At 45.9% G+C, this 27,599-nt stretch overlaps 1 protein-coding gene across 2 annotated transcripts; it reads left to right on the top strand.

The window, feature by feature from the left end:
- Nucleotides 1-6,054: 6,054 nt before the first annotated feature.
- On the top strand, nt 6,055-23,700 carry ackr2 (atypical chemokine receptor 2). 2 transcript variants are annotated; one of them, XM_033043481.1, is made up of 2 exons: nt 6,055-6,284; nt 21,726-23,700. In XM_033043481.1, exon 2 carries the CDS (start codon nt 21,763-21,765, stop codon nt 22,861-22,863), a length of 1,101 nt encoding a protein of 366 aa, XP_032899372.1. In that variant the 5' UTR covers nt 6,055-6,284; nt 21,726-21,762; the 3' UTR covers nt 22,864-23,700. The 2 variants fall into 2 exon arrangements, with proteins under 2 accessions (XP_032899372.1, XP_032899365.1); XM_033043474.1 differs by lacking the exon at nt 6,055-6,284 and adding an exon at nt 7,309-7,396.
- The last annotated feature ends 3,899 nt before the right edge of the window (nt 23,701-27,599 follow it).

The raw sequence follows: 27,599 nt of genomic DNA on the forward strand, positions 1-27,599 counted from the left end.
ATCGAACACACATTCACGTTAGTTCTACATTACCCCACTTTCTCTGCACACGAGGTACAATTTATAGAGGCCAACTCACGCGTATCTGGCATGTAGAGGGCAACCTCCGTGATCACAGGGAGAGAGTGCACCTCCGTACAGACAGCACCCGTAGTCAGAATTGAACCCAGGCCTCTGGCGCTGTAAGGCAGCAAAACTCCAACTGCGCCACCGTGCCACCCACTGCGGTTGCAGGTGCGAGTGTAGATTGGGGTCCATCCCTCAAGGTAGAGAAGGCTAGAATTAGAATCAGTAGTCGTGTTTAAAATCCTAAAGTATTAAGATGGAGTAAATAAAGGGAAAATGTTTCAAGTGGACAAAAGATGACTAGCTCAAAGTTATTAGGACAAATCAGAGAGGCTAAGGTTGTCTTCCCTTGAGCGAACGATCCTGAGGGTTGCTTTTATAGGGGTTTATAAAATCATAAGGGGCATAGATAGGGTAGATAGTCACGGTCTTTTTCCCAGGAAAAGGGAGTCTAAAATTAGAGGGCGTGTTTAAGTGAGAGAAGAAAGACTTAAGGGAATCTGAGGGGCAAGTTTATTTACAAAGAGGGCAGTGAGCATTTGGAACGAGCTGCCAGAGGAGGTGGTAGAGCCTGGTACAATTACAATGTGTAAAAACTGTTTTATTATCTCTGAAAGTAACCATGATTCAGCGTAAACATATATACAAAACAAAAACTATGCAAAATCCCTTCATACATCCTCAGTATCTTTTCATTCAAGAGTGTCTTACTCAGTAGTTTCTATCTTTACCCAAAATGCTTGCCACCCATGTGGCCCCCTGGGGTGATCTCCCTTCCTTTGAAGGATGTCCCCACCAGATTCAGCCCCTCAATGCCCATCAGCAGACGGACCTAGGCATGTTAAAAATATTTGGACAGGTATGTGTCTAGCAAAGATAAAAAATATATGGGGCAAATGCAAGCAAATGGGATTAGCTTAGTTAAGCATCTTGGTTGGCATGGATGAGAAGGGCCTGTTTCCCTGCTGTATGACTATGAATCTGTGCATCGAACCAGATTTATAGTGACTGGCAAAAGAACAAGCATTGACTTGAGAAATCCTTTGTACACAAAGTGCTGAAGTAACTGAGTGGGTCAGGCAACATCTCCTGAGAACATGGAGAACACGTTCTCCACTTTGAATGCTTTTCTCATGTCAGCTTGGTTGGTACACTTCACACTGCCCAGCAGTGCACAGGTCCATCATATTGTTGCATGGAATGCATCCTGAGTGTGAACAGAGGTACCAGTGTAGTGGGATATACTTCCTGAGAGTGTGGCTTGTAAAAGGAAATTGATTAAATTCTTGAAGTGGAAAATAATTTGAAAGGATGTGGCGAAAGGTCACGGATATATCTGGGTTGCCCTTTGAAGGGTCAATTGGCCACAAATTGCGTGGTGTTATTCTATGTCCGCATGGATGATTGTTCAGGGAATATTATCTATAGCTGCAGCCTGATTTGATTAGTATCTCAATAACAGGAAAAGATGCTCTTTTGCAGTTTGTGCTGCTACTCAGAAATGGATAGTTAATGGAAAATAATTGTGGCTTCTGCAGTGGTCCTTGACTTTGGAACCTCCTTGAACTAGAATACATTCCTTACGAATATCACACTGAGCAAATGTCAAGGAACAGGAGACATTATGACAACCCACATTTTTGCCTGAAAGAATGTGATCATCTTTAGCCCAGCACCAGATAATAATGTTGTTATAATCAGAGGTTCCTTCCTTTGACGTGGAAACTGAACCGGGCAAAGCAAAACCCTGAGGAAGGAACTTCCTCCCTTAATGCTAGACTCCCAGTCCTCCTTGTTTGTTCCCAGCCCCTGTCCCTCATGGATTCAAGTAATGGACCCAAGGTAATGCTACCTCGAACAAAACACAAAATGCTGGAGTGGTAAAATGTCGACACAAGAAACTGTAATGGCAGGTTTACAAAAAAAAGACACAAAGTTCAGGAGTAACTCAGCAGGACAGGCAGCAACTCTGGAGAACACGGATAAGTGACGTTTCGGGTCGGGAACCTTCAGAACTGAAAATGCTGGTTTATAAAAAAAGACACAAAATGCTGGAGTAACTCAGCTAATCAGGCAGCATCTTTGGAGGGTGTGGAGGGGACCTTATTCAAAGTACATATGTCTTGAAGAGATTTTGCAGTAGAACAAGGAATTGCAGATGCTGGGTGTGTTTGGTTTGGGATCCCTCTTCAGACACATTCCTCCACAGATGCTGCCTAAACTGCTGAGTTCTTCCAGCATTTTGTGTTTTGCTCAAGATTCCGGCATCTACAGTTCATTGTGTCTTCATTTTAATGTTGCCTCACTGTTGGGTTTTGTTAGTTAATGGTAGTTAATGCTGCAGGCCCGGTGGACAGGAACATCGGGAGTTCCAGGTCCCTGGGGGGAGACGGCTTTTTGGAGCTCCCGTAACGGCAGCTTCTCCCGCTGGAATCGCGGGGTTGAAAGGACACGGAGCGAGGCCTAACATCGCCCGGTGCTGGTTAGTGACCACAGGGACTTACCATCGGCACCGGGGGCTCTAACATCGGAGCCCCAGTTCGCCTAGACGCTGCAGTTGGACTGCTGGACAGCTGGTTGGTCTGCTTGAACCGTGGGGTTTAAAGGACACGGAGCCGGGGCCTAACATCGCCCGGCGTGGCTAAATGGCGACAGGACTTACCATCGTCTGCCGGGGACTTTAACATCAAAGCCCCAGTTCGCCTAGACGCTGCAGTTGGACCGCGGGTGAAGAATAAAGGGAAGAGATAAGACTTTGCCTTCCATCACAGTGAGGAGGTGTTGGAGACTCATTGTGATGGATGTTTATGTAAACTGTGTTAAGTGTGGGTCTTGGTTTTTTTTGTAATGTAAAAAAACTGTAGTAAATGTAATTTTATCCAAACCTAGGTTTGAATGACAATAAATAGCATTCCATTCCATTCATTACTGCACACTCTTCTTACATTGTTCTCTCCACTCAACACTGTGAACAAGCAAAAAATTGCTTGAAAATAAAAAGACACAAACTTCTGGAGTAACTCAGCATGTTAAAAGGCAGCATTCCTGGAGAACATGGATATTCATGTTCAGAGATGCTGATTGACCCACTGAGATTCTCCAGCACTCTGGGTCTCTTTTGGTAAACTAGCATTTAGTTTCTAAACTAGTTTCTAAAGAATTGCTTGAACTCTTGTAGATGCCTTTTACAAATGCAATTCTCCCTGCCAACACCAAAAGGGTGGTGAGATTTGCATCTTGAAAGGCTTGCACAAATGCTATCAGTGTTAAGCTGAGCAGGAAATGTTGAAATCAGTCCGTTGATGAATAAAGTATAGCTTTACTCAGAACTGTAGCTTACTCAGAACTACAGCCTTTTTATGAATTTATTGAGGAGTGGCTTATACAGAACAATTCATAAGGTATGGTAATGGGCCTGTCCCACTTAGGCGATTTTTCAGCGGACTGTCAAGTTGCCGGCAGTCGCCTGAATTGAATTGAATTGAATTGAATCCTTTATTTGCCATTCAGACCTTTCGGTCTGAACGAAATGCTATTGCCTGCAGCCATACATGTAATAATAAACAACACACAATAAACACAAATTAACATCCACCACAGTGAGTTCACCAAACACCTCCTCACTGTGATGGAGGCAAAAGTCTTAGAGTTACTGTCTCTTCCCTCCTCTTCTCCCTCTGTGCCGAGGCGATACCCCACCGGGCGATGGTAAGTCAGTCCCGCGGTTCAAGCTCCGCGGCCCGGTGGTGGTCGAAGCTGCCGCCCTCCAGTCCAGCGGACGCAGCTGTTGCAACGGGAGCTCCGGAAAACAGGCATCAACCTGTGACCTGCGAGCTCCCGACTATGTCGTCCACTGGCCCGCGGCCAAGCCCCGGATTCAGGTCGCTGCCGCCAGAACGCCGCCTCAGCCACCGGAGCACCGTCTCCGCCCCGCACCAGGCCGCCCACACGGCAGCGTCTCAGCCCCGCACCGGGCTGCCCCCACGGGAGCACCTTCCAGCCGGGAGCCGATCCGCCCTCACCGGAGCGCCTTCCAGCCGGGAGCCGGTCCGCCCACACAGAGCACCTTCCAGCCGGGACCCAGGCCGCCCTCACCGGAGCGCCTTCCAGCCGGTAGCCTTGCCGCCCGCACGGGAGTGTCTCAGCCCCGCGCCGTCCGCCCTCACCGGTGCGCCGTGTCGTGCCGCTGCCCGGACGTCGCCACAGCTCGAAGACGGCCAGCCTCACGTTGGTAAGTCCTGGCTGGCTCTACCTCTGGAGCCTCGAGGTCAGTCGCAGGTTGGAGGCCGCCAGCTCCGCCATTAGGCCTCAGCTCAGACGGGGGAAGAGAAGGGGGATACGACAAGAAAGTCGCATTCCCCCGAAGGGAGAGACAGAAAGCCCTGTTTCACCCCCCCCCCACACACACATAACACCACCTAATAACCAAAAAAATTACTAAACTAGACAAAAAAAACAACACAAAAAAGTAAAAACAGACAGACTGCAGGCGAGCCGCAGCCGTATCACAGCGCCGCCACTTCCGGAAAAACCAGCAACTGGAAATGCGACTGTCAGAGTGGAACACACACACACACACAAACACATCGCTTCCTTCACCAGCCCGTTATGCAGGCGGGGACAGGGCAAGCGGGGGGAGCACTGTATAAAGAATTCACGGTGCAAAGCGAAGGTGAAACAGACACACACTGCAATGAACAGGAAGGTTGACGCTGTAAAAAGACGGCTAAAGCACAGTGTACAGTAAGTCCTTTAAAAGAGGGGGGGAGAGGTGGGGAAAGGGGGGAGAAGGAGTGGAGACAACTTTTAAGAAGGCAGAGACACACGGCTGTGAAGCTCGGCGGACATTTAACATTACCGGTCGGTTACCCTTGGTTCTGAAAACTACTGCTTACCTTTTTTTCCCAATGAGCCAATGAAATTCACCGGTCAGCACCGGCTACAACCTACGAGAGCCTCCGAGAACCTTCGACCACCTGGAAACCCATTAGGACCTCCTGGCGACCCACCTACGGCTCGAGAATTTTCGCTACTTCCATGGCAGCTTCATTCTAGTCGCCGCCCTGGAACATGTTGAAAAATTCACGGCGACCATAATGAGGCCGCGACTAGTTCCCAGAATGCGGGAACTCCTCACGACCATGAAGGCGACTCCCCGGCAACCACCCGCGGACATATGGCGACCATGTGGCGACTGCATAGTCTCCTGCAGTCGCCTAAAAAGCCGCCTAAGTGGGACAAGCCCATAAGGGTAATGTTTAGCAAATGTCTTCTTCCATTCCAGCTACCAATCTATATCAATTTTGGAAAATTGAGTCTGTAGATTGACTGATTGACTGACAGAGGCAAATTAACCTACAAACCTGCACGGGATGTGGGAGGAAACAAGATCACCTGGAGGAAACCCACGCAGATTATGGGGAGAACGTGTAAACTCCACACAGACAGCACCCGAGGTGTCCAAATGTCTTTTAAATATTATTATTGTATCTGTGTTAATTACTTTCTCTGCCAGCTCGTTCCATGTACCCACCTGTCCCTCATATCCCTTTTAAATCTTGCCTCTCTCACCTTAACTGTCTAGTCTAAGGCACCCCTACCCTGCGCGAAAGACTGTGCCTTTTCTGTGCCCCTCAAGATTTTATACAAATTTTATACAGTTATTGGTTATTCATTTATTATTGTCACGTACCAAGATACAGTGAAAAACTTTGTTAAGGGTTCTATCCAATCAAATCATGATAGATAAATCATGAACTGCAGATGCTAGTTTATACCAAAGATAGAAACAAAGTGCTAAAGTAACTCAGTGGGTCAGGCAGCATCTCTGGAGTAAACGGATGGGTGATGTGTTGGGTCATGACCCTTCTTCAGACTGCAGTTTAGTCTGACCCGACCTGAAACGTCACCCATCCTTTTTCTCACGAGATGCTGCCTGACCTGCTGAGTTACTCCAGCACTTTGTGTCTATCAAATCATGATATACATGAGTTTAAATATACCGTACATGTGAACAACAGGTACTGCAAAGAGGAAAATAAACAGAGTGTAGTATATACTGTTGCAGCTATAGAGACAGTGTGGATTTAAAAAATGTGCTTATCTGCAATGCGGGAGATTAAAAGATTGTGAATTAATTGGGACTACACCCTTAGTTTATGAGAGGAACGTTAAAGAGCCTGAAGACAGTGGGAAAGAAGCTGTTGCTGAATTTGATGGTGTGTGCTTTTAAGCTTTTGTATCTTCTCCGATGGTAACGCTGTGAGTATCTGTGATACTCACCAAGGATTTAAGGTGAGGGGGGGAAAGATTTAACGGGAACCTGAGACAAAGTGGATAAATGGAATGAGCTGCCATAGTTGAGGCGGGTACTATCGCAACGTTTAAAAGACATTTAGACCTGTACATCGATAGGATAGGTCCAGAGGGATAGCAAATGCAAGCAGGTGGGAAGAGTGTAGATGGGGCCTGTTTCCATGCTGTATGACTCTATAAGTCTAAGGAATCCACAGTCCTCGCCCTTCTACGTGCATTTCCAAACATCCTGTGAACATGTGGGACCCCCCCCGACTGGTGATGGGCAAATCAGGGAGAATCGTTGCCTCACAGAGCCTGAGATCCGGCTTCGATCCTGACCTCGGGTGCCGTCTGTGTAGAGTTTGCACATTCTCCCTGTGACCGAGTGGGTTTCTTCCGGGGAAAATTCCTCCTGGTATCCTCCCACATCCCATAGAAGTGTGGCTTTGTAGGTTAATTGGCCCTGTGTAAATTGCCCCTAGTGTAAATTGCCCCTGTGTAAATTGCCCCTAGTAGCCTCCAGTTTAAATTCCATTTGGGATATTTTGGAGGACCAAGAAACCAAGAACCAAGGGAGTGGATGCAAAAGTGGGAAAACATAGAACTGGTGAGACTAGGTCACAAAGTTCTGGAGTAACTTAGTGGGTCATACAGCATCTCTGGAGTACATGATGCTGCCTGATCCGCTCAGTTACCCCAGCACTTTGCGTCCTTTTGTGTAAACCAGCAACAGCAGTTCCTTGTTTCTAGTGTGAACAGGTGATTGATGGTCAGCGTGGACTCGGTGGGCCTCAGGACATGTTTCCACGCTGTATCATTTAAAGCGATCAGAAAAAGTGTTGGTGGAAGGGTGTGGAGATCTTTGTGGAAAGGGGACCCTGCCTAGCCGTTTATTACAGGAAGCAGCCCAGCTCGACGAGCATGTTGCTAACACCAGATGTTTAGTAAAGGAAACACGCTCAGAATATAAATAGCAGCGATTACCGGTGCTCACACAAGGCAAGGCAGCAACGCACAAGGCTCCACTTTGAAGGTAAAAGATGAGCGGCATGCTATTGTCAAGCGGAGCAGCTTTAAAATATAATAATCGCATGTTTTTTGTTGATTTGTGAGTTAAGGGTGGTTGTAATCTGAACGAGTTTTGAGCCAACGTTTTATCTATTAGTCGTGTGTTAGACGGATATATCGATCCAGTATAAAAACTGCCTTGGCTCCGAGTTAAGTATCCGTTCCAATGTGCTAAGTTGCCTGGTGACATTGACTGATTGCTGTTTGTATTTTGTACAAAGTTCATGATCCGTGCGGCGAATTAACTCAATGAGACTCCAGGGTCTTGCCAACAAGATACAGAAGCGAGGAACTGTGGATCTGGTTTACACGAAAGGGCATAAAGTGCTGGAGTAACTCAGTGGGTCAGGCAGCATCTCTGGAGAACATGATAGGCAACGTTTCGGGTGTGTAGGTGCTTTTATCTCTGGCCTTTGTCCCAATCTTCTGCCTATCAACTGCCCCGCTGCTGCTATTACCTGCCATGCTTTAACCTGCCTCTCCTCTCTCCTAGCTATCTTCCTCCTACAATTAGTCTGAGGAAGGGTCTTGACCTTAAACGACACCTACCCATGTTCTCAAGAGATGCTGCCTGACCTGCTGAGTTACTCCAGCACTTTGTGTCCTTTCCTGCTAACAAGGTGTAGGCTTTGAACGATTGGATCTGCAGCCCAGGATTTTGATGGCTCTGTTTTTACTTATATCTGTAAATTTCCGAAGGGTTGGTTGGGCAAGTGTTGGAAGTGGGTGTGGGCTGAGGATTGGTGGGTGCAAGCCACAACTAAACGTCGGTGGGGCAGGGTGGGATGGCATAGGGGATATAACCAGTACTACAACCAATGTGGGGTGGGGGAGACCAGGCTAATGGTTGTAGGGAATGTTAAGATCTAGATTGTTGGTGAGGGGAAGGGAAGGAAGGATGAGGCAGTAGTGGGGGAGGAGGGGAGCCTGTGAGGAGCAGAGGATGTTGCGAGTTGGGGAAGAGCTAAATGTGATCCCTCACAATAGGGAAGTAGTATGCTCATCAACATCCCACTGAGGCAGATTCCGTTGCCGAACTCCACGCCTCAAGATGGGACATTGACACTCCAGGTGTCCCAAGTGTGGAACAAGACACAAAGTGCCAAAGTAGTTCAGCGGATCATGTATAGGCATGGACATGCACAGACCACCTCCCCATGTTCTCCAGTGATGCTGCCTGACCCATTGAGGGCCCTGACTGGAAATGTCTCATAGAAACATAGAAACATAGAAAATAGGTGCAGGGGTAGGCCATTCGGCCCTTCGAGCCTGCACCGCCATTCAATATGATCATGGCTGATCATCCAACTCAGTATCCTGTACCTGCCTTCTCTCCATACCCCCTGATCCCTTTAGCAAAAAGGGCCACATCTAACTCCCTCTTAAATATAGCCAATGAACTGGCCTCAACTACATTCTGTGGCAGAGAATTCCAGAGATTCACCACTCTCTGTGTGAAAAATGTTTTTCTCATCTTGGTCCTAAAAGGTTTCCCCTTTATCCTTAAACTGTGACCCCTTGTTCTGGACTTTCCCAACATCGGGAACAATCTTCCTGCATCTACCCTGTCCAACCCCTTAAGAATTGTGTAAGTTTCTATAAGATCCCCCCTCAATCTTCTAAATTCTAGCGAGTACAAGCCGAGTCTATCCAGTCTTTCTTCATATGAAAGTCCTGACATCCCAGGAATCAGTCTGGTGAACCTTCTCTGTACTCCCTCTATGGCAAGAATGTCCTTCCTCAGATTAGGAGACCAAAACTGTACGCTATCTCCTATCGTTGTTCTGCATAGATGCTGCCTGACCTGCTGAGTTTCTCCAGCGCTTTGTGTCCTTTTGTGTATTAACCTGCATCTGCAGTTATTTATTGCCAGCATGGTACCAGCATTAGAGATATACACAACGTGCTGGAGTAACCCAAGCGGGCCAGGCAGCATCTCTGGAGAAAAAGGATGGGTGATGTTTCAGGTTGGGACCCTTCTTCAGACTGACACAGCATCTGACACAGCAAATGAATAGAAGCTGATTGATCTGTCTGAGTTGTTTCCGGAAGGTAACATTCACAGACCTAAGCTCGTTGCCTGTTGCTACTGAAGAAACTTTGAAGTTTAATATTGCATCTCCAACAGGTGGAACAATCATCTGATCATTTAGAACATAGAACAGTGCAGCACAGAAACACCCCTTGCCACCTCAATGTCTATGCCAAAGATGATGCCGTTAAACTAATCTCTTCTGCCTGCATGTGATCCATATCCCTCCATTCTCTGCATATCATGTGCCTATCCCAAGGTCTCTGAAATGCCGCTATTATATATGCTGCTACCACCCCTGGCATCACGTTCCAGGCACCCACCACTCTCAGTTTAAAAAAACTCAAACCCAATAACTCCTTTAAACTTTCTCCCTCTGACCTCGAAGCTAGTTTCTGACCTTTCCAAGTTGGTGGCAATTAGCTAACGATTTGGGTACCAAGCATAGTTACTGTACAAACACCTGTGAACTGTGGTCTGGCTGAGAGTTTGACTTACGGTATCAGCAGTGGATAGCATGTCACTCAGGGCTATTCTGAGTTCAGGATAGCTTACTAAACTTCCACTAGGAAGTTATGAACTATTTCAGCCCTTTAAAAGTAGCAATGTTACAACATTTTGAGATTTAAAAAATCAAGTCTGCAATTTATCCCATCAGATAAAGCATAAAAATAAGTTTAATTTGACACCTAATTCACTTTCATATCTCAAGTATTTAAAATGTTATGACCATTTTCATACTCGGAAATTAGCATCTTGTTCCCTATTGATTTTCTATGGACATAACAAAAAAGCTGTGATCGTGGACAGTCAAAAGCCCATAACTTTCTTAAAAATTGAGAGAACTGAATGAAATTTTCAGTTATCACAGATTGAAGCATTCTGAAACAAATATAAAATAATCTTACTTGGATGACCTGAAATTAAAGCATATAATTAGTTAGTTACCTAATTGTAGCTAATTCCAAACTTCAATTACTAGATCTAAACATCTATCCATTTCTTAATAAATGATTAACATTTTTAAATAGCCTAAGTGTCCAAATAATATTCACAAACAATTCACAATAAAACATGATTTTTAAATCTCATTTACATTAATTTATAGGCCAAATGGAAGGAATTTAGTGTTCAATTGCTGTAAATTAAAGTCCATTTAAATCAGCTTTCTAGTGGGATCCTGTGAACGCGCTGGTTTAGAACGTTCACATTGCGGTAGATCTGTGCCTCAAATGCCCAGAAAAATACTGCGGGATATAATGGGCCCAAAATTAGCTACTCGCAACATTAAACTTTGTATAAAGGGATCTTAAGAGGCCCTTTTTAACGTAAAAATAAACAGCCTACCTTCCGTTTTCCCCTGTATGAGATCTGGCCCGTTGTCGGCGGTCGGGGGTTTAGAGGTTAATTTTTAACCTACTATAACAATTAAATAAAGCCCTTAAAACTAATAATAGCTCAAGCGAGGGAATCTTCCAGCGATTTTTCGTTAATAATTAACTAGGCTGAAAAACCTCGATTTGAACAGCCTAGGGAAAATCGCGTTTTAAACCCGCCCCCCTCTAAACGGTGCCAAAATCGTGCACACCGGCTGGGACAGATTTTCAGCGACGCTTCAGGTACGTTTTGCAACATACCTATTAAAAGGAGATGAGAAGGAATTTCTTTAGTCAGAGGGTGGTGAATATGTGGAATTCATTGCCGCAGGTGGTTGTGGAGCCCAGGTTAATGGATGTTTTTAAGGTGGAGGATGACAGATTCTCGATTGGTATGGGTGTCAGGGGTTTATGGGGAAAAGGTAGGAGAATGGGGTTGAGAGGGAAAGATAGATCAGCCATGATTGAATGGTGGAGTAGGCTTGATGGGCCGAATGGCCTAATTCGGGTCCTATAACATGAACTTAATTCAATTTCTGTCCTCGGCAGAATATATATATTAATGATCTAGATGAAGGGATTAGAAGTAACATTAGCAAATTTGCAGATGACACTAAGCTGGGTGGCAGTGTGAACTTTGAGGAGGATGTTATGAGAATGCAGGGTTACTTGGACAGGTTGGGTGAGTGGGCAGAAGCATGGCAGATGCAGTTTAATGTGGATAAATGTAAGGTTATCCACTTTGGTAGCAAAAGCAGGAAGGAAGATTATTATCAAAATGGTGTCAAGGGGAAAAGGGGAAATACAACAGGAACTGGGGGTCCTTGTTCATCAGTCAATGAAAGTAAGCATGCAGGTACAGTAGGCAGTGAAGAAAAAGAATGGCCTTCATTACAAGAGGAGTTGAGTATAGGAGCACAGAGGTCCTTCTACAGTTGTACAGGGCCCTAGTGAGACCACACCTGGAGTACTGTGTGCAGTTTTGGTCTCCAAATTCTTGCTATTGAGGGAGTGCAGCGTAGGATCACCAGGTTAATTCCCGGAATGCTGAGACAATTTAGTGGCTGGGCTTGTATACTCTGGAATTTAGAAGGATGAGAGGGTGTCTTATTGAAACATATAAGATTATTAAGGGTTTGGATATGCTAGAGGCAGGAAACATGTTCCCGATGCTGGGGGAGTCCAGAACCAGGGGCTACAGTTTAAGCATAAGGGGTTAGCCATTTAGAACGGAGATGAGGAAACACTTTTTCACACAGAAAGTTATGAGTCTGTGGAATTCTCTGCCTCGGAGGGCGGTGGAGGCCAGTTCTCTGGATGCTATCAAGAGAGAGCTAGATAGGGCTCCTAAAGATAGCGGAGTCAGGGGATATGGGGAGAAGGCAGGAACGGGATACTGATTGTGGATGGTCAGCCATGATCACATTGAATGATGGTGCTGGCTCAAAGGGCCGAATGGCCTGCACCTATTGTCTATTGTCTCCCTGTGCCCCATCTGGATTCGCACCCATTTCTCCCGTTCCCCTCCCCCATCCCCTTCACTTCAATTCCTTCGTACCTCTTCAATCCTTATTGAAAATTGAAATATCAAATTTCAAATAACTAACCTACAAACAACCACCTTTTTCCTCCCTCTCCTCGCTGTGCTCCATGGATTTGCACCCATTTCTCCTTCCCCCCCCTCCCCTTGCCCCTTCCACCTATATTCCTTCTTCTGGCTTCACAATTCTCACCTCTTCTATTCTAACCTCACACCTTTTGTCTTTTCATCTCTGGCCTTTGTCCAACCATCTGGCTATCAACAATTCTCTTCACTGGCATCCATCCATCAATCACCAGGCTTTGTCCTGCCCGCACCCACACCCCACCTTTGTTCGAGCTTACTTCCTTCCCCGCACCAAAATCAGACTGAAGAAGGACCCCGACTAGAAACATCCATGCCTATCCATGTTCTCCAGAGATGCTGCCTGACCCGCTGAATTACTGCAGCACTTTGTGTCTTTTTTTTGTAAACCAGCATCTGCAGTATTTCTATGGTGTCTCAGTTTGCTACTTCATAACTTGACTTCAGTATACCTGCATCGGATTGTAACGATTTCCAGTAAACATCAAACCTCTTTACAACAGACCTTCCTTCTGGTACTTTTGGTTCCTGAATTTGGTGGTTGATGTGTATGACAATCAGACCACATGTCCATTCTGGAAAATTTATTGCAAACAGAGCTGTTTTCCTGGAAGCTCGACGGCCAACGGGTTAGCAAAGTGCAGAGTTAGTGTTTTTTTTTTGGAGGAAGCGAGGTTGAGGTCAGCTCTGCTATTTGCCGTTCCCATGGTTACACCCTGCACATGCCGCTTCTTCCTGCTCATTCACGGGGTGTGGACATTTGTGGATGATCCCTTGTTGCCCTGTGCTGAAGAGGCAGTTATCAGTCAACCACACCTCAGTCCTCATCAACCTGCTCTCGGACAGTATAAAAATAAAAATAAGTACAACAGCAAAGATGAGCGGGAAGCCAGAGGATTGAGTAACATTTAAAGAGCAACAGAAGATAACTAAAAAGACAATACGGGGAGAAAAGAAGATGAGGTACGAAGGTAAGCTAGCCAAGAATATAGAGGAGGATAGTAAAAGCTTCTTTAGGTATGTGAAGAGGAAAAAATTAGTTAAGACCAAAGTTTGACCCTTGAAGACTGAAAAGGGTGAATTTATTATGGGGAACAAGGAAATGGCAGATGAGTTAAACAGGTATTTTGGATCTGTCTTCACTAAGGAGGACACAAACAATCTTCCTGATGTACTAGTGGCCAGAGGATCTGGGGTGACGGAGGAACTGAAGGAAATCCACTTTAAGCAGGTAATGGTGTTGGGTAGACTGATGGGACTGACGGCTGATAAATCCCCTAGGTCTGATCCAGGGTACTTCAGGAAGTGGCTCTAGAAATCGTGGATGCATTGGTGATCATTTTCCAATGTTCTATAAATTCAGGATCAGTTCCTGCGGATTGGAGGGTAGCTAATGTTATCCCACTTTTTAAGAAAGGTGGGAGTGAGAAAACTGGGAATTATAGACCAGTTAGCCTGACATCGGTGGTGGGGAAGTCATTCATAAAAGATGAAGTAGCGGCACATTTGGATAGCAGTAACAGGATCGGTCTGAGTCAGCATGGATTTACGAAGGGAAATCAGGCTTGACTAATCTTCTGGAATTTTTTGAGGATGTAACTCGGAAAATAGACAAGGGAGAGCCAGTGGATGTAGTGTACTTGGACTTTCAGAAAGCATTTGATAAGGTCCCACATAGGAGATTAGTGGGCAAAATTAGGGCACATGGTATTGGGAGTAGAGTACTGACATGGATGGGAAATTGGTTGGCAGACAGGAAACATAGAGTAGGGATTAACCGGTCCCTTTCAGAATGGCAGGCAGTGACTAGTGGGGTACCGCAAGGCTCGGTGCTGGAACCGCAGCTATTTACAATATATATTAATGATTTAGATGAAGGGATTCGAAGTGACATTAGCAAATTTGCAGCTGGGTGGCAGTGTGAACTGTGAGGAGGATGCTGTGAGGATGCAGGGTGACTTGGACAGGTTGGGTGAGTGGACAGATGCATGGCAGATACAGTTTAATGTGGATAAATGTGAGGTTATTCACTTTGGTAGCAAAAACAGGAAGGCAGATTACTATCTAAATGGTGTCAAATTGGGAAAAGAGGAAGTACAATGGGATCTGGGGGTCCTTGTTCATCAGTCAATGAAAGTAAGCATGCAGGTATAGCAGGCAGTGAAGAAAGCGAATGGCATGTTGGCCTTCATAACAAGAGGAGTTGAGTATAGGAGCAAAGAGGTCCTTCTGTAGTTGTACAGAGCCCTAGTGAGACCACATCTGGAGTATTGTGTGCAGTTTTGGTCTCGAAATTTGAGGAAGGACATTCTGGCTATTGAGGGAGTGCAGCATAGGTTCACAAGGTTAATTCCCGGGATGGTGGGACTGTCATATGCTGAGAGAACGGAGCGGCTGGGCTTGTACACTCTGGAATTTAGAAGGATGAGAGGGTATCTTATTGAAACATATAAGTTTATTTAGGTTTTGGAAACGCTAGAGGCAGGAAACATGTTCCTGATGTTGGGGAAGTCCAGAACCAGGGGCCGCAGTTTAAAAAATAAGGGGTAAGCCATTTAGAACCGAAATGAGGAAACACTTTTTCACACAGAGAGTTGTGAGTGTGGAATTCTCCGTCTCAGAGGGCGGTGGAGGCCGGTTCTCTGGATACTTTCAAGAGAGAGCTAGATAGGGCTATTAAAGATTGCGGAGTCAGGTGATATGGGGAGAAGGCAGGAACGGGGTACTGATTGTGGATGATCAGGCATGATCACATTGAATAGCGGTGCTGGCTGGAAGGGCCGAATGGCCTACTCCTGCACCTATTGTCTATTGACAGTTACCATGAAGTTTAGTTTAGAGATACAGCATTTGAAACAGGCCCTTCAGCACATCGATTCCGCGCCGACCAATGATCATCCATACACTATTCTATCCGGCACTCTTGAGGGCAATTTACAGAAGCCAATTAACCTACAAACCTGCACATCTTTGGGAGGTGGGAGGAGACTGGAGCACCCAGAGAAAACCCACGCGGTCACAGGGAGAGCATGCAAACTCCGTACAGACAGCACCCATAGTCAGGATCAAACCTGGGTCTCTGGTGCTGCGAGGTGTCAACTCTACCGCTGTGCCTCTGTGCCACTAAGCTGGAAAGAGTGCAGAGCAGATTTACGAAGATGTTACCAGGACCCGAAGGCCTGAGCTATGGGGAGAGGTTGGACCGGCTAGGACTTTATTCCTATGCGCATTGGAGACTGTGGGGTGACTTATAGAGGTGCATGAGAGGAATAGATTGGATTAACTATTTTCTCTTGGGAGGGGAAAGAAGAACTAGAGGAAATAGGATTAAATAGAGAGGGGAAAGATTTAATAGGGCAATGCGTATATGGCGTGAGCTGCCTGAGGAAGTAATTGAGATAGCTATGATGTAGGAACACTAATTTAATTTGCTGAAGCAATGTCCCACAAACCCCAAAGAAGTGCTAGAGTAACTCAGCAGGTCTGACAGAATAGAATAGAATAGAATGCAATTTATTGTCATTCAAACCTAGGTTTGAATGAAATATCATTTCTACAGTTTTTTACATTACAAAACAATCCAAGACCCACACTTAACACAGTTTACATAAACATCCATCACAGTGAGTCTCCAACATCTCCTCACTGTGATGGAAGGCAAAGTCTTTATCTCTTCCCTTTGTTCCTTCTCCCGTGGTCCAGCAGTCCAACTGCAGTGTCGAGGCGAACTGTCCTTAAACCCGCGATTCCAGCGGGAGAAGTCGCCGTTGCGGAGCTCGGAAAAGCGGTCTCCCACCAGGGACCTGCGAGCTCCCGATGTTCCCGTCCACCGGGTCTGCGGCCGGTGCCTCCGAACTCCAAAAGTCGGGTCACAGCCGCGTGCCACCACAGCTCTTCCCGCTCCGAAGTTGGCCAGCTCCGCGATGTCAGTTCCGCAGGCTCTGCAACTGGAGCCCCCAGGTTAGTCCTGGCCGGAGGTCGCCGCCGGCTCCACGATGTTAGGCCCAACGACATCCGAGACCCGACAGGGAATAGTCGGGTCTCTGCACAGGGAAGAGATTTAAAACGGTTTCCCCCACAGCCCCCCCACCACCCCCCACATATACACTGCTAAAAAAAATAATAACTAACTCAAGACATACATTTAACAAGACAAAAATAAAAAAAGACAGACGACTGTAGTCGAGCCGCTGCCGTTAGGCGCCGCCACTGTACACAACAAAAAAGAAGCAGTGTGGTGGGTGCCTGGAACGTGCTGCTAGATGCAGTGGTGGTGTTAGATGCAGATACAATAGTGGCATGATAGTGCAGGCAGAGGAGATTAGGTTAATTTGGTGGAAGAAATTGTCTTCCACTCGTCTGATGAAGGGTCCCTACCTAAAACCGAACGTATACATTTTCTGCCCGGCCCACTGTGTTACTCCAGCATTTGATTGTCTGTCTTTAGTATAAACCAGCATCTGCATTTCAATTTCATTACTTTTAATTTAACTTGGCATTGTGTTCAACTCGAACATTGTGGGCGGAATGGCTTGTTTCTGTGCTACATTCCATGTTACGATATGACATTGTTACAACCCATGTAAATGAGCAAACAGAACTTCATCCCATCTGAAAGCACCTCAGACAATACTCTGTGCCGGACAGAACCTACACTCAAGTTTGTGTTTAGTTTAGTTTTATTTATTGTCAAATGTACCGAGGTACAGCAAAAAGCTTTTTTGTTTCGTGCTATCCAGTCAGCGGAAAGACTATACAGGTATATGATTACAATCAAGCCGTCCACAGTGTACAGATATGGGAAATAGGGAATAAGGTTTAGTGCAAAATAAAGTCCGATTAAAGGTAGTCAGAGGGTCTCCAATGAGGTAGACGGTAGGTCAGGACCGTTTTCTAGTTGGTGAAAGGACGATTCAGTTGCCTGATAACTGCTGGGAAAAACCTGCCCCTGAATCTGGGACACCAGCCAATGATTAAAACTATACAGAGGATTAAAGAATGTCCAACATGACAATCTTTGATTAAAGTCCTTAATTCATTCAAAGGCACTTCATGATTGAAAGTAGCACATCTGTGAAACAAAATTAGTGTTCCTTGGCAATTGTTAAAAATAAGCTGAGATGTTGAAGGCACTGTTTACATCAAGGACTTTTTCCCATTGATGTTACACTAATTGCCTGTATACTATTGGCACTGAATGCATTTATTGTTTCTCTTCCTTTACTAATTCATTACAATATTATGTCAGGTAGCACCTAACTGTGATAGAATCGCCAACCAGCCAGCTGTCCAAATGCCTTATAATAGTCACTGGATGTTGCTTCCTGAGCCATGGTCACAAATTAAAACAATTGGTGGGAAGGGAAGGGAAGGAGGAGAACAATTAGTAGAGAACAGAAACATGTGAGAGTATGCAACAGCGAGGCAGCTTTTGGTCTGAATCACTCCAGGATAAGGAATATGGGAACATCCAATCTTTCAGGTTCCCTTCCACCTCCCACACCATTCTGACTTGGAGATTGTTTGTTCATTGCCGTGTGTTCTGAATCCTGGAACTCCCAGTGGTAGGACCATCACGACACAAGCTATGGTGTAGAGCCAGAGTCATACCGGACGGAAACTGGCCCTTCAACTTTCCCACGCCGACCTACATGTCCCATCTACACTGGTTCCACCTGCCTGCGTTTGGCCCATATCCCTATCTCTAAACCTATCCTATCCACGTCCAAGTGTCTTTTAAATGTTGTGATAATACCTGTGTCAACTACCTCCTCCGGCAGCTCATTCCATATACCTGTGTGTGAAAAAGTTGCCCATTTGATTCGTATTAAAACATTTCCCCCTTCACCTTAAACCCATGTATCTTGGTTTTTGATTCTCCTACTCTGGGTAAAATGCTCTGTGCATTCACTCTATCTATCCCCCTCATGATCTTATACACCTCTATAAGATCACCCCCCTCATCCTCCTGCACTCCAAGGAATAAAGTATCAGCCTGTCCAACCTCTCCCTACAGCTTAGGCCCTCAAGTCCCGGCATCATCTTCGTAAAAGGTCAAGAAGATGGCTCACTTAGCTGTTCATGTGCATTTAGTGATGGACAGGAATTAATGGCCTTGCCAGTGATACTCAAACCCCAGGAATGAATTTATTCCTTTAATCCATTCTCGGTAGCAGTTATTGTGATTGGTTCCATGCTGGTGAAAGGTGGAGTGAGCAATTCAGTAACTTCTACTAAGAGCAGCACAGAGTTGCTGCCTCACAGCGCCAGAGACCCGGGTTTGATCCTGACCCAGGGTGCTGTCTCTGCAAAGTTTGCACGTTCTCCCCGTGCCGAGTGGGTTTTTTCCGGTTTCCACCCACATCTCAAAGACGTGCGGGTTTGTAGGTTAATTGGCTTCTGTAAATTGCCCCTAGTGCATAGGACATAAAACTAGTCCACGGGTGATCAATGGTTGGCGAGGACTCGGTTGGCTGAAGGGCTTTTTTTCCCCACGCTGCATCTCTACGGTCTGAAGAGGAGGTAGTTGAGGCAGACATAATAGCAACATTTAAAAGACATTTGAACAGCAACATGAATAGCAACGGGTTAGAGGGGTAGTGGCTAAACGCAGGTAAACGGGACTAGCTTAGATGGGGCTTCTTGCTCGGAATGGACAAGTTAGGCCGAAGGGTTTGTTTTATGCTCTATAACTCTATGACTCTGGATGCTCAAGTACTTTCCCCAAATGTAGTATTTCAGCCAGTAAAGGTCAGACTTCATTCTGAAGGAAGGAGAAACTGCTTTCCCATTCCATTTTTCCTGTACTTTTAAAGTCTAAGATTCAGACAAGAGACAAAAAGCCAGCAAGAGGGGAGTGGAACTACGTGTTACAAATGTACTCCTGTGCTGCTCCCCAACTCCTTCTCCACTACATCGACACCTGCATTGGTGCTGCTTTCTGCATTGGGGCTGAACTGGTCAAGCTTACCACCTTTGCCTCCAACTTCCACCCTGCCTGCAGATTTACCTCGACCACATGCGATCCCCACAGTAATGGGGGGGGGGGGGGGGGGGGGGCAGGTGCATTTCAGAGAAAACAGCTCATATTGCAATTTTCCATAATGCGGGGTTGCAACTTCTGCACACGGATCGGTATGCGAGTTGAGTACAATAAATTTGGAGAAACAAGGAACCGCAGATGCACTCCAGAGATGCTGCCGGACTAGTTGAGTTACTCCAATACTTTGTGTCTTACAATAAATTTGGAGTTTATTTATTTGCTTTTCTGAAACAGCAAATTTCATTCTGTTTCTCAAATTTTTAGTTAGTAATTTTGTGAATTCAGTCAGGGTGAATTTTTCCCTAAACAATCGTTTTTCTGACACTTCTTCTCCTTTTCTGAATCTCTCTGTCTCCATCCAAGGGGGGAAAAAACTAAACACCAATTCTACCGAGTCAGAAAGTTCTAATTTCATCTAATCCACTTATCACTAACCGATTTAACTACATCTCTTCCCTTTGACTCTCTTCACCTACTTTACTTTCTTGAAGTGTCCTTGAAAGAAACGGAAGTTTGTCCGTTTCCTTCCACAGATACTGTCTGACCTGCTGAGTTCCTCCAGCATTTTGTGTTTTGCTCCTGTCAGTGTGACACTGATGTTTGTCGGAGCTTTCTGAGTGTAAGTCGATCTCCTTACGATACGATACGATGCTTTATTTATCCCAGGAGGGAAATTGATCTGCCCACATGAAATACATGAAACATGAAATAAAAGTGATGACTGGAAAGGCCTGGGGGATGTGCAAAGATTAGGGAGGGGAGGGGCGAAGGAGAGTCAGTCTCAGTCTACCCCACGACAGAAGGGGGAGGAGTTGTAACGTTTGATAACCACAGGGAAGAAGAATCTCCTGTGGTGTTCTGTCCTGCATCTTGGTGCAACCAGTTTGTTGCTGAAGGTACTCCTCAGCTTGACCAGTGTGTCATGGAGGGGGAGAGCTGTATTGTCCGGGATGCTCTGCAGTTTGAGGAGCATCCTCCCCTCCAAGACCACCTCCCATGAATCCACCTCTGCCCCCAGGACGGAGCCAGCCTTCCTGATACATAGAAACATAGAAAATAGGTGCAGGAGTAGGCCATTCGGCCCTTCGAGCCTGCACCGCCATTCAATATGATCATGGCTGATCATCCAACTCAATATCCTGTACCTGCCTTCTCTCCATACCCCATGATCCCCTTAGCCACAAGGGCCACATCTAACTCCCTCTTTAAGTTATTGATCCTATTGGCGTCCACGGCCTTCGGCCTGCTGCCCCAGCACACGGCAGTGAAGAAGATGGCACTGGCTACCACTAGTAGAACATCTGCAGCATCTTACTGCAGACGTAGAAGGAGCAGAGCCTCCTCAAAAAGTACAGCTGGACCCTGTCCTTTCTTGCTCAGGGCCTCAACGTTCCTGGACCAGTCCAGTTTACAGTCCAGGTACACTCCAAGTTATTTGTACTCCCTGGTTAACTGCACATCCACACCATTGATGTAGACAGGGGAAAGGGGTGTTCCTCTCCTCCTAAAGTCCACCATCAACTCCTTAGTCTTGTCGATGTTGAGCTGTAGGTGATTCAGCCCACACCACTCAACAAAGTCGTTGGCTACACCTCTGTGTTCAGCTTCCCTCCCCTCACTGATGCAGCCCACAATTGCAGAGTCATCTGAAAACTTCTGCAGGTAGCAGGAGATGGAGTTATATCGGAAGTCCGAGGTGTAGATGGTAAACAGGAAGGGAGACAGGACCATCCTCTGTGGGGCCCATGTGTTGCTCACCACCATGTCCGAGACACAGTTCTGTAGCCTGACATATTGTGGTCGTCCAGTCATGTAGTTGGTGATCCAGGACACCAATGGAGCATCCGCCCGCACCTTTGCCCCCTAGCAGTGCAGGCCGGATCGTGTTAAAAGCACTGGAGAAGTAAAAAAACATGACTCTCACAATGCGTCCCAGCTTATCCAGGTGAGCATAGGAGCGATGGTACAGGTGGATGATGGCGTCCTCAGCCTCCATCTTTGTTTGGTAAGCGAGCTGCAGGGGGTCCAGGTAGAGGTTAACCAGGGGTCACAGGTGAGTGAGCGCTACTGGTCAGAGGTCACTGGTGCTGGGGCATATACTCTTTGCTACAGGAACCAGACATTTATTTTTTTACTCTTCAAAACATATATGTTTGTCCAAGAGCGAATCACTGGATTTTCTGTTGAGATATCCTTAACAATGTTATTTTCTTCTTTCAGTGAGGGACCTAAAGTTTCTTCCGAGATATCCAGGAAGATGGGTTCCATTAATTTGGAGGACACATCCATTAACGCAAGCTTTTACGGTGAGGAATATAACTACACCGACATTGACCTCTCTCCCTACCTTCCCTGTATAAAAGAGGAAGTCAAAGCCTTTGGAAAGATTTTCCTCCCGGTCCTGTACATTACGGTGTTTATTTTTGGGATGTTGGGCAACAGCTTTCTCGTCCTCATGATCGTCAAGTATCTCAAGCTGAAAACAATGACCGACATCTATCTGCTGAATTTGGCCATTTCCGACCTTTTATTCGCTGTCTCCCTTCCTTTCTGGGCCATGTATTTGACCTCAGAGTGGCTCTTTGGAAACGCCATGTGTAAAATAATAAGCGCCGTCTACACCGTGAATTTCTACAGCGGTATCTTCTTCATAGCTTGCATGAGTATGGACATGTATCTGCAAATTGTCCACACCATCTCCATGAAGAACCACAGAACAATTCGCAAGAGCATCATCATCAGCGCTGTGGTCTGGACCTTGGCAATGATGCTCACGATTCCTGAATTCATCTTCAGCCAGTCCAGGAAAGTCGGCGATAGGTACACCTGCCTCAGTCATTATGGCAGCGACCAACTAGTCTTCTGGAAGATAACAATCCAACTCCAGATCAACATCATTGCTTTTGTCATTCCCTTCTTTGCCATGATTTTCTTTTATACCAGGATTGCGTCCGTCCTCCTCAAGTCCAGGTCGTTCAGCAAGGACAAAGCCTTGGGACTGGTTGTCATGTTGGTCACCGTGTTCTTTGTGTTGTGGTTCCCTTACAACATTGTCCTTTTGTTGCACTCCCTGGAGGATATCGGCGTGATCAGCGGCTGCGAGGTGAGCAAGAGGCTGGATTACGCTCTACAGGTGACGGAGTCCATTGCCTTCACTCACTGCTGCTTCAACCCGTTCCTCTATGCTTTCGTGAATGAAAGGTTCAGGAGGCACCTGAAGAGTATGCTAATGAAGATCTCCAAGAAGACCGGTTGCTACAAGGACCTGGGAATCGTTGTGGCCACTGCTCCAGAGCAAAGTGAACTCAGCAAGCAGCAATACTGCGTGTGCTCTGATGTGGAAATGACTGTGGTGTAGGCATGACTTGGAGACACATAAAACATAGAACAGTACAGCACAAGAACAGGCCCTTCGGCCCACAATGTCATGTAGGATCATATAGGACCAGCATTAAGCCATTCGACTCATCAAGTCTACATCAACATTCAATCATGTCTATTTTTCCCTCTCAACCCCATTCTCCTGCCTTCTCCCCATGTCCCCTGATACCCGCACTAATTATATTTGCCTCCACCACCAACCCTGGCAGTGTGATTCAGGCACCCACCATAATCTATGTAAATAAGTCGCCCCATACATCTCTCTGAGTGATCCCCGCACACGGTGATGAGCGGAAGTCATTCTTCCTTTCTTAGAAACAGATGTTGAATTGGATCTTCACGTCCGAAGATGCTTCAACTTGCCAGCGTGTACAGAGCACTTGTGAACTAACAAGATACATCGTAAACATATTGTTCTACTATCAGCCAAAGGGACTAAGCTTTTTTTCATAGAACCTGTTAAGCTTCCCCTTCCAAAACACTTACATTCACAACATTGACGTGCCCACGAATAACTCCATGTCTCTGGTGTCTCCAATCTCATCACTTCATTCTTTCCCAGATGAGTCCGACTGAACCATGGAATCATTGAAATGTTATGGCATAGAATCTGCCCAGAGTCTATGGTGGCACCTACAAGGTTGTTCTCATCGTCCCATTCTCACACACCCTTCCCATGACCCAGCAGATCACCTATTTCTCAGGTGGACACAAGGTGCTGGAGTAATCCAGCAGGTCAGGCAGTAACTTTAGTTTTAGTTTAGTTTAGAGATACTGTGCAGAAACAGGCCCTTCGGCACATCGAGTCCGCACATACCAGCGATCCCCGCACACTAACACTATCCTACACACATGAGGGACAATTTACAATTATACCAAAGCCAATTAACCTACAAACTTGTACGTCTTCGGAGTGTGGGAGGAAACTGGAGCACCTGGAAAAAACCCTCGCTTTCACAGGGAGAACGTACAAACTCCGTGCAGACAGCACCCATGGTCAGGATCGAACCTGGGTCACTGGTGCAATAAGGCAGCAACTCTACCGCTGCGCCACTGTGCCCCTCTTCTCTGGAGAGCATGGATACCTTTCTGCAGTCTGAGTGTAAGGAGGGAGAAGAAAGTTAGAAGAGGGGTGAGGCTGGACAAAGTGCAACAGGTAATAAATAGGTGGACACAGGCGAGGGGGGGGGGGGGGGGGGTGATAGGCAGATGGTTGGAACAAAGGCCAGAGATAAAAGCAGAAGGTGTGAGACAGGGTTGAAGAGTTATGAAGCTATAGGGAGGAAAATAGCAGGAAGGATGGGGGTGTAGGGGAGAAATAGGTGGTTGTGTCCATCCAGTTCTTTATAAGGGCTGGTTGATTGTATCCACCACTCCTGGGGCTGTGAATTCCAGACTGTAGCACCTCACAGAGTCTGGCTTCCACAACTTCAAAGCAATGTTGGCTCTTTGCCATCTTAAAATAAATCTGTTCAATGTACCTTAGGTATACTTGACAATATTAAATCTAAATCTAAACCTAATCCTTCTGATGGACAGGCCACAGGAAGTGTAAGAGGACAATTTGGAAAATAATTGTGGGACTGCTCAGAGTCAGCAGGGATTTGTAAAATTGACATTATGTTTGGTAAATCTGTTGGGATTATTCAGAGTAACTAATAATAGTTAAGGGGGAAACCAGTTAATGTGGTGTATTGTCACCTAGGTAAGACCTTTCATAAGCTTTAGACTTTAGAGATACAGCGTGGAAACAGACCCTTCAGCCCACCAAGTCCGCACTGACCAGCGATCACCCCTTACACTAGCACTATCCTACACACTAGGGACAATTTACAGAAACCAATTCACCTACAAACCTGCACGTCTTTGGACGTTAGGAGGACAATGGAGCACCTAGAAAAAACCCACGCGGTTACAGGGAGAATGTACCAACTCCGCACCGACAGCAGGATTGAACCCGGGTCTCAGGCGCTGTAAGGCATCAACTATCGCCACGTCTCTGTGCCGCCACACTAGATATTAACAAACAATATTAGAGCACAAGGTATTTATATATGGATGTGGATTGAGGATTGAACTATAGACAGAGGACACATAGAGACGAGTCATTCTCAGATCAAGAAAACATGAGTAATCTGATGCCACAGGGATCCGAGCAGGAGCTGATCTATATTAATAATTTGGAAGAGAGGACCAAGTGTAATATCTCCACATTTTCTGGTGATGCAAAACTATGGAGCAATAAGGGCTGTGAGAAGCAGCTTCAAGGGAAGGTACACAAATTAATAGAGTGGGCAAGATGGACCGAAATGTAGAAACATTGCGAGGTCATCCATTTCGGTAGAAAAATAGACGGAATTCTATTTTAAACTGGTGAGATATTGAAAGATAGACGCAAGGAACTGCAGGTGCTGGAATGTGGCGTTAAACACAAGCACTTGGCGGCACAATGGCGTAGTGGTAGAGTTGCTGCCTTACAGCGCCAGAGACCCGGGTTCGATACTGAGTACAGGTGCTGCCTATACGGAGTTTGTATGTTCTCTCTGTTACTGCATGGGTTTATCTCTGGGTGGTCCGGTTTCTTCCTACACTCCAAAGACATACAGGTTTGTAGGTTAATTGGCTTCTGTAAGTAGTTCATAGTGTACAGTAGACCTATTGTATGGGCGATCGCTGGTTGGCATGGACTTGGCGGGCCGAAGGGCCTGCTTCCATGATGTATCTCCAAACTAAACTCAACGGGTTAGGCAGTATCCTTGGAGGGAATAGACAGACATTTAGAGTCAGGACCCAAAAGATGTCAGTTCTTAGAGGATCATGTGGGTGAGTGAATCAACAATTCAGAAAGCAAATGGCCTTGCAGCAGGATTTTGATCATCTGAGCAGATGGGCTGAGGAATAGTCAATGGTTAGCTTAATGTAGATAAGTGTTATGTGTTACATTTTGGGAAGTGAGACCTGGGCAGGCAGAGAATGGCAGGGCTCTGCGAGTGTTGTACACTGAACCTCCTTCCCTGAATCATAAAAGTTTTTTTTTTCAAAGCAATTCATTCATTTCATGATTACAAGCGCCGATATATTTTAATTCAAGATTTTTTAAGCCTTCAGCTGCACGGATGGGATTTGAACTCAGTATCCTGAGCATTAGCAACAAACAATCTGCTGGAGGAACTCACCGGGTTGTGCAGCATCTGTGAGGGAGGGAGGAAATGCTGCGCTCTCTTGTATATCCAGACCACTTCAAGCCTTCTGTCTGAAGAAGGATCCCGAACAGAAACGTCGCCTATCCACGTTCTCCAGAGATACTGCCTGACCCGCTGAGTTACTCCAGCACTTTGTGCCTTTATTTTGTAAACCAGCATCTGCAGTTCCTTGAGTTAAAGTTCAGAGTGTTAGATTGACAGTTGATTACCAAACATATTTTGCTACACAGCTGTGTAGGAAGGAACTGCAGATGTTGGTTTTTAATCAAAGTTTAAACACAAATTGCTGGAGTAACTCAGTGGGTACGGCAGCACCTCCGAAGAAAATGAATAGCTGCCGTTTTGGGTCGGATCTGAAGAAGGGTTCCTTTTCACCAGAGGTGCTGTCTGACCAGCATTTTGTGTCTATCTTCTGCTATACAGCGTTTGAATTTCAGTCAATTCTGTTGTGCCCGATATATTTTAAACATATAGCAGAAATGAGCGTGTGTTGTGTGAACATATATATATAAATGCTTTTATACAATCTATTAATATACGTCTTTCAGAACTCAATAAACATTAAAATATATACACCCAACAGGCTTTTTGATTCTGGCTTTGAACTTCCTGTTGAACCTCTTAGCTTTGTTAGGTTCTGTTGATGGTTGTTATGCAAGGTTATAGATTCATAGTGTCATACAGCATCGAAACAGACCCTTTGGCCCAACTCGTACATGTCAATTATTTAAGCTAGTCCCATTTGCCCTTGTTCAGCGGATCCCTCTAAACTTTTCCCATTCATGCAACTGTCCAAATCACCTTTAAATGCTGCTTTAGCAACTGCCTCAGCTAAAGTACCTCCTCTGGCAGCTATTCATCTCATGGTTTTATACACCTCTATAAGATCACCCCTCAACCTCCTGCGCTCCAGTTAATAGATTTCCAGCCTACTCAACCTCTCCCCATAGATCAGACCCTCTAGTCCTGGCAACATCTTCTCTGTATCCTTTCCAGCTTGACAACATCTTTCCTATAACATGGTGCCCAGAACTGAGCTCAATACTCTAAATGCGGTCTCACCAACGTCTTGTACAGCTGCAACATGACCTCCCAACTTCTATACCCAATATGCAATTCCTTGACCTTCCGAAATATTATGCGTCTCCTGTTTAACTGCCTCCAATGGTCTCACCTCCACAACCCCCCTGGGGTTGAGACTCCAAAGGATCAACCACCATCAGCGAGAAGAAAGTGCGACATGCAGACCCTCCCCAGGTTACGGCAGGATAATGCTCCGGTCAACTGTACAGGGGCCAAATATTTCCTATGTCGGAAATGGGAACTGTGTTCCCAGGAATGCAGAAGATGCTTGTAGCCCTACAACAAACAGCAAATCCATCCTTCCCATCTGCTCTCCCAACATAGGCACAGGCAGTACACAGGTCGGTCCTTCATAACCTGGGGAGACTACGTACCTCAGTTATAAGTGACCGCCGCTGCATCTTGTCACAATGTTCTCTCATTTGAG

This window comes from Amblyraja radiata, chromosome 2 (genome assembly GCF_010909765.2).
Source record: "Amblyraja radiata isolate CabotCenter1 chromosome 2, sAmbRad1.1.pri, whole genome shotgun sequence".
Classification (NCBI taxonomy): domain Eukaryota; kingdom Metazoa; phylum Chordata; class Chondrichthyes; order Rajiformes; family Rajidae; genus Amblyraja; species Amblyraja radiata.

Coding starts and splice junctions, on each gene's coding strand:
- ackr2 (XM_033043481.1), top strand. CDS start 21,763: ATGGGTTCCATTAATTTGGAGGACACATCCATTAACGCAAGCTTTTAC.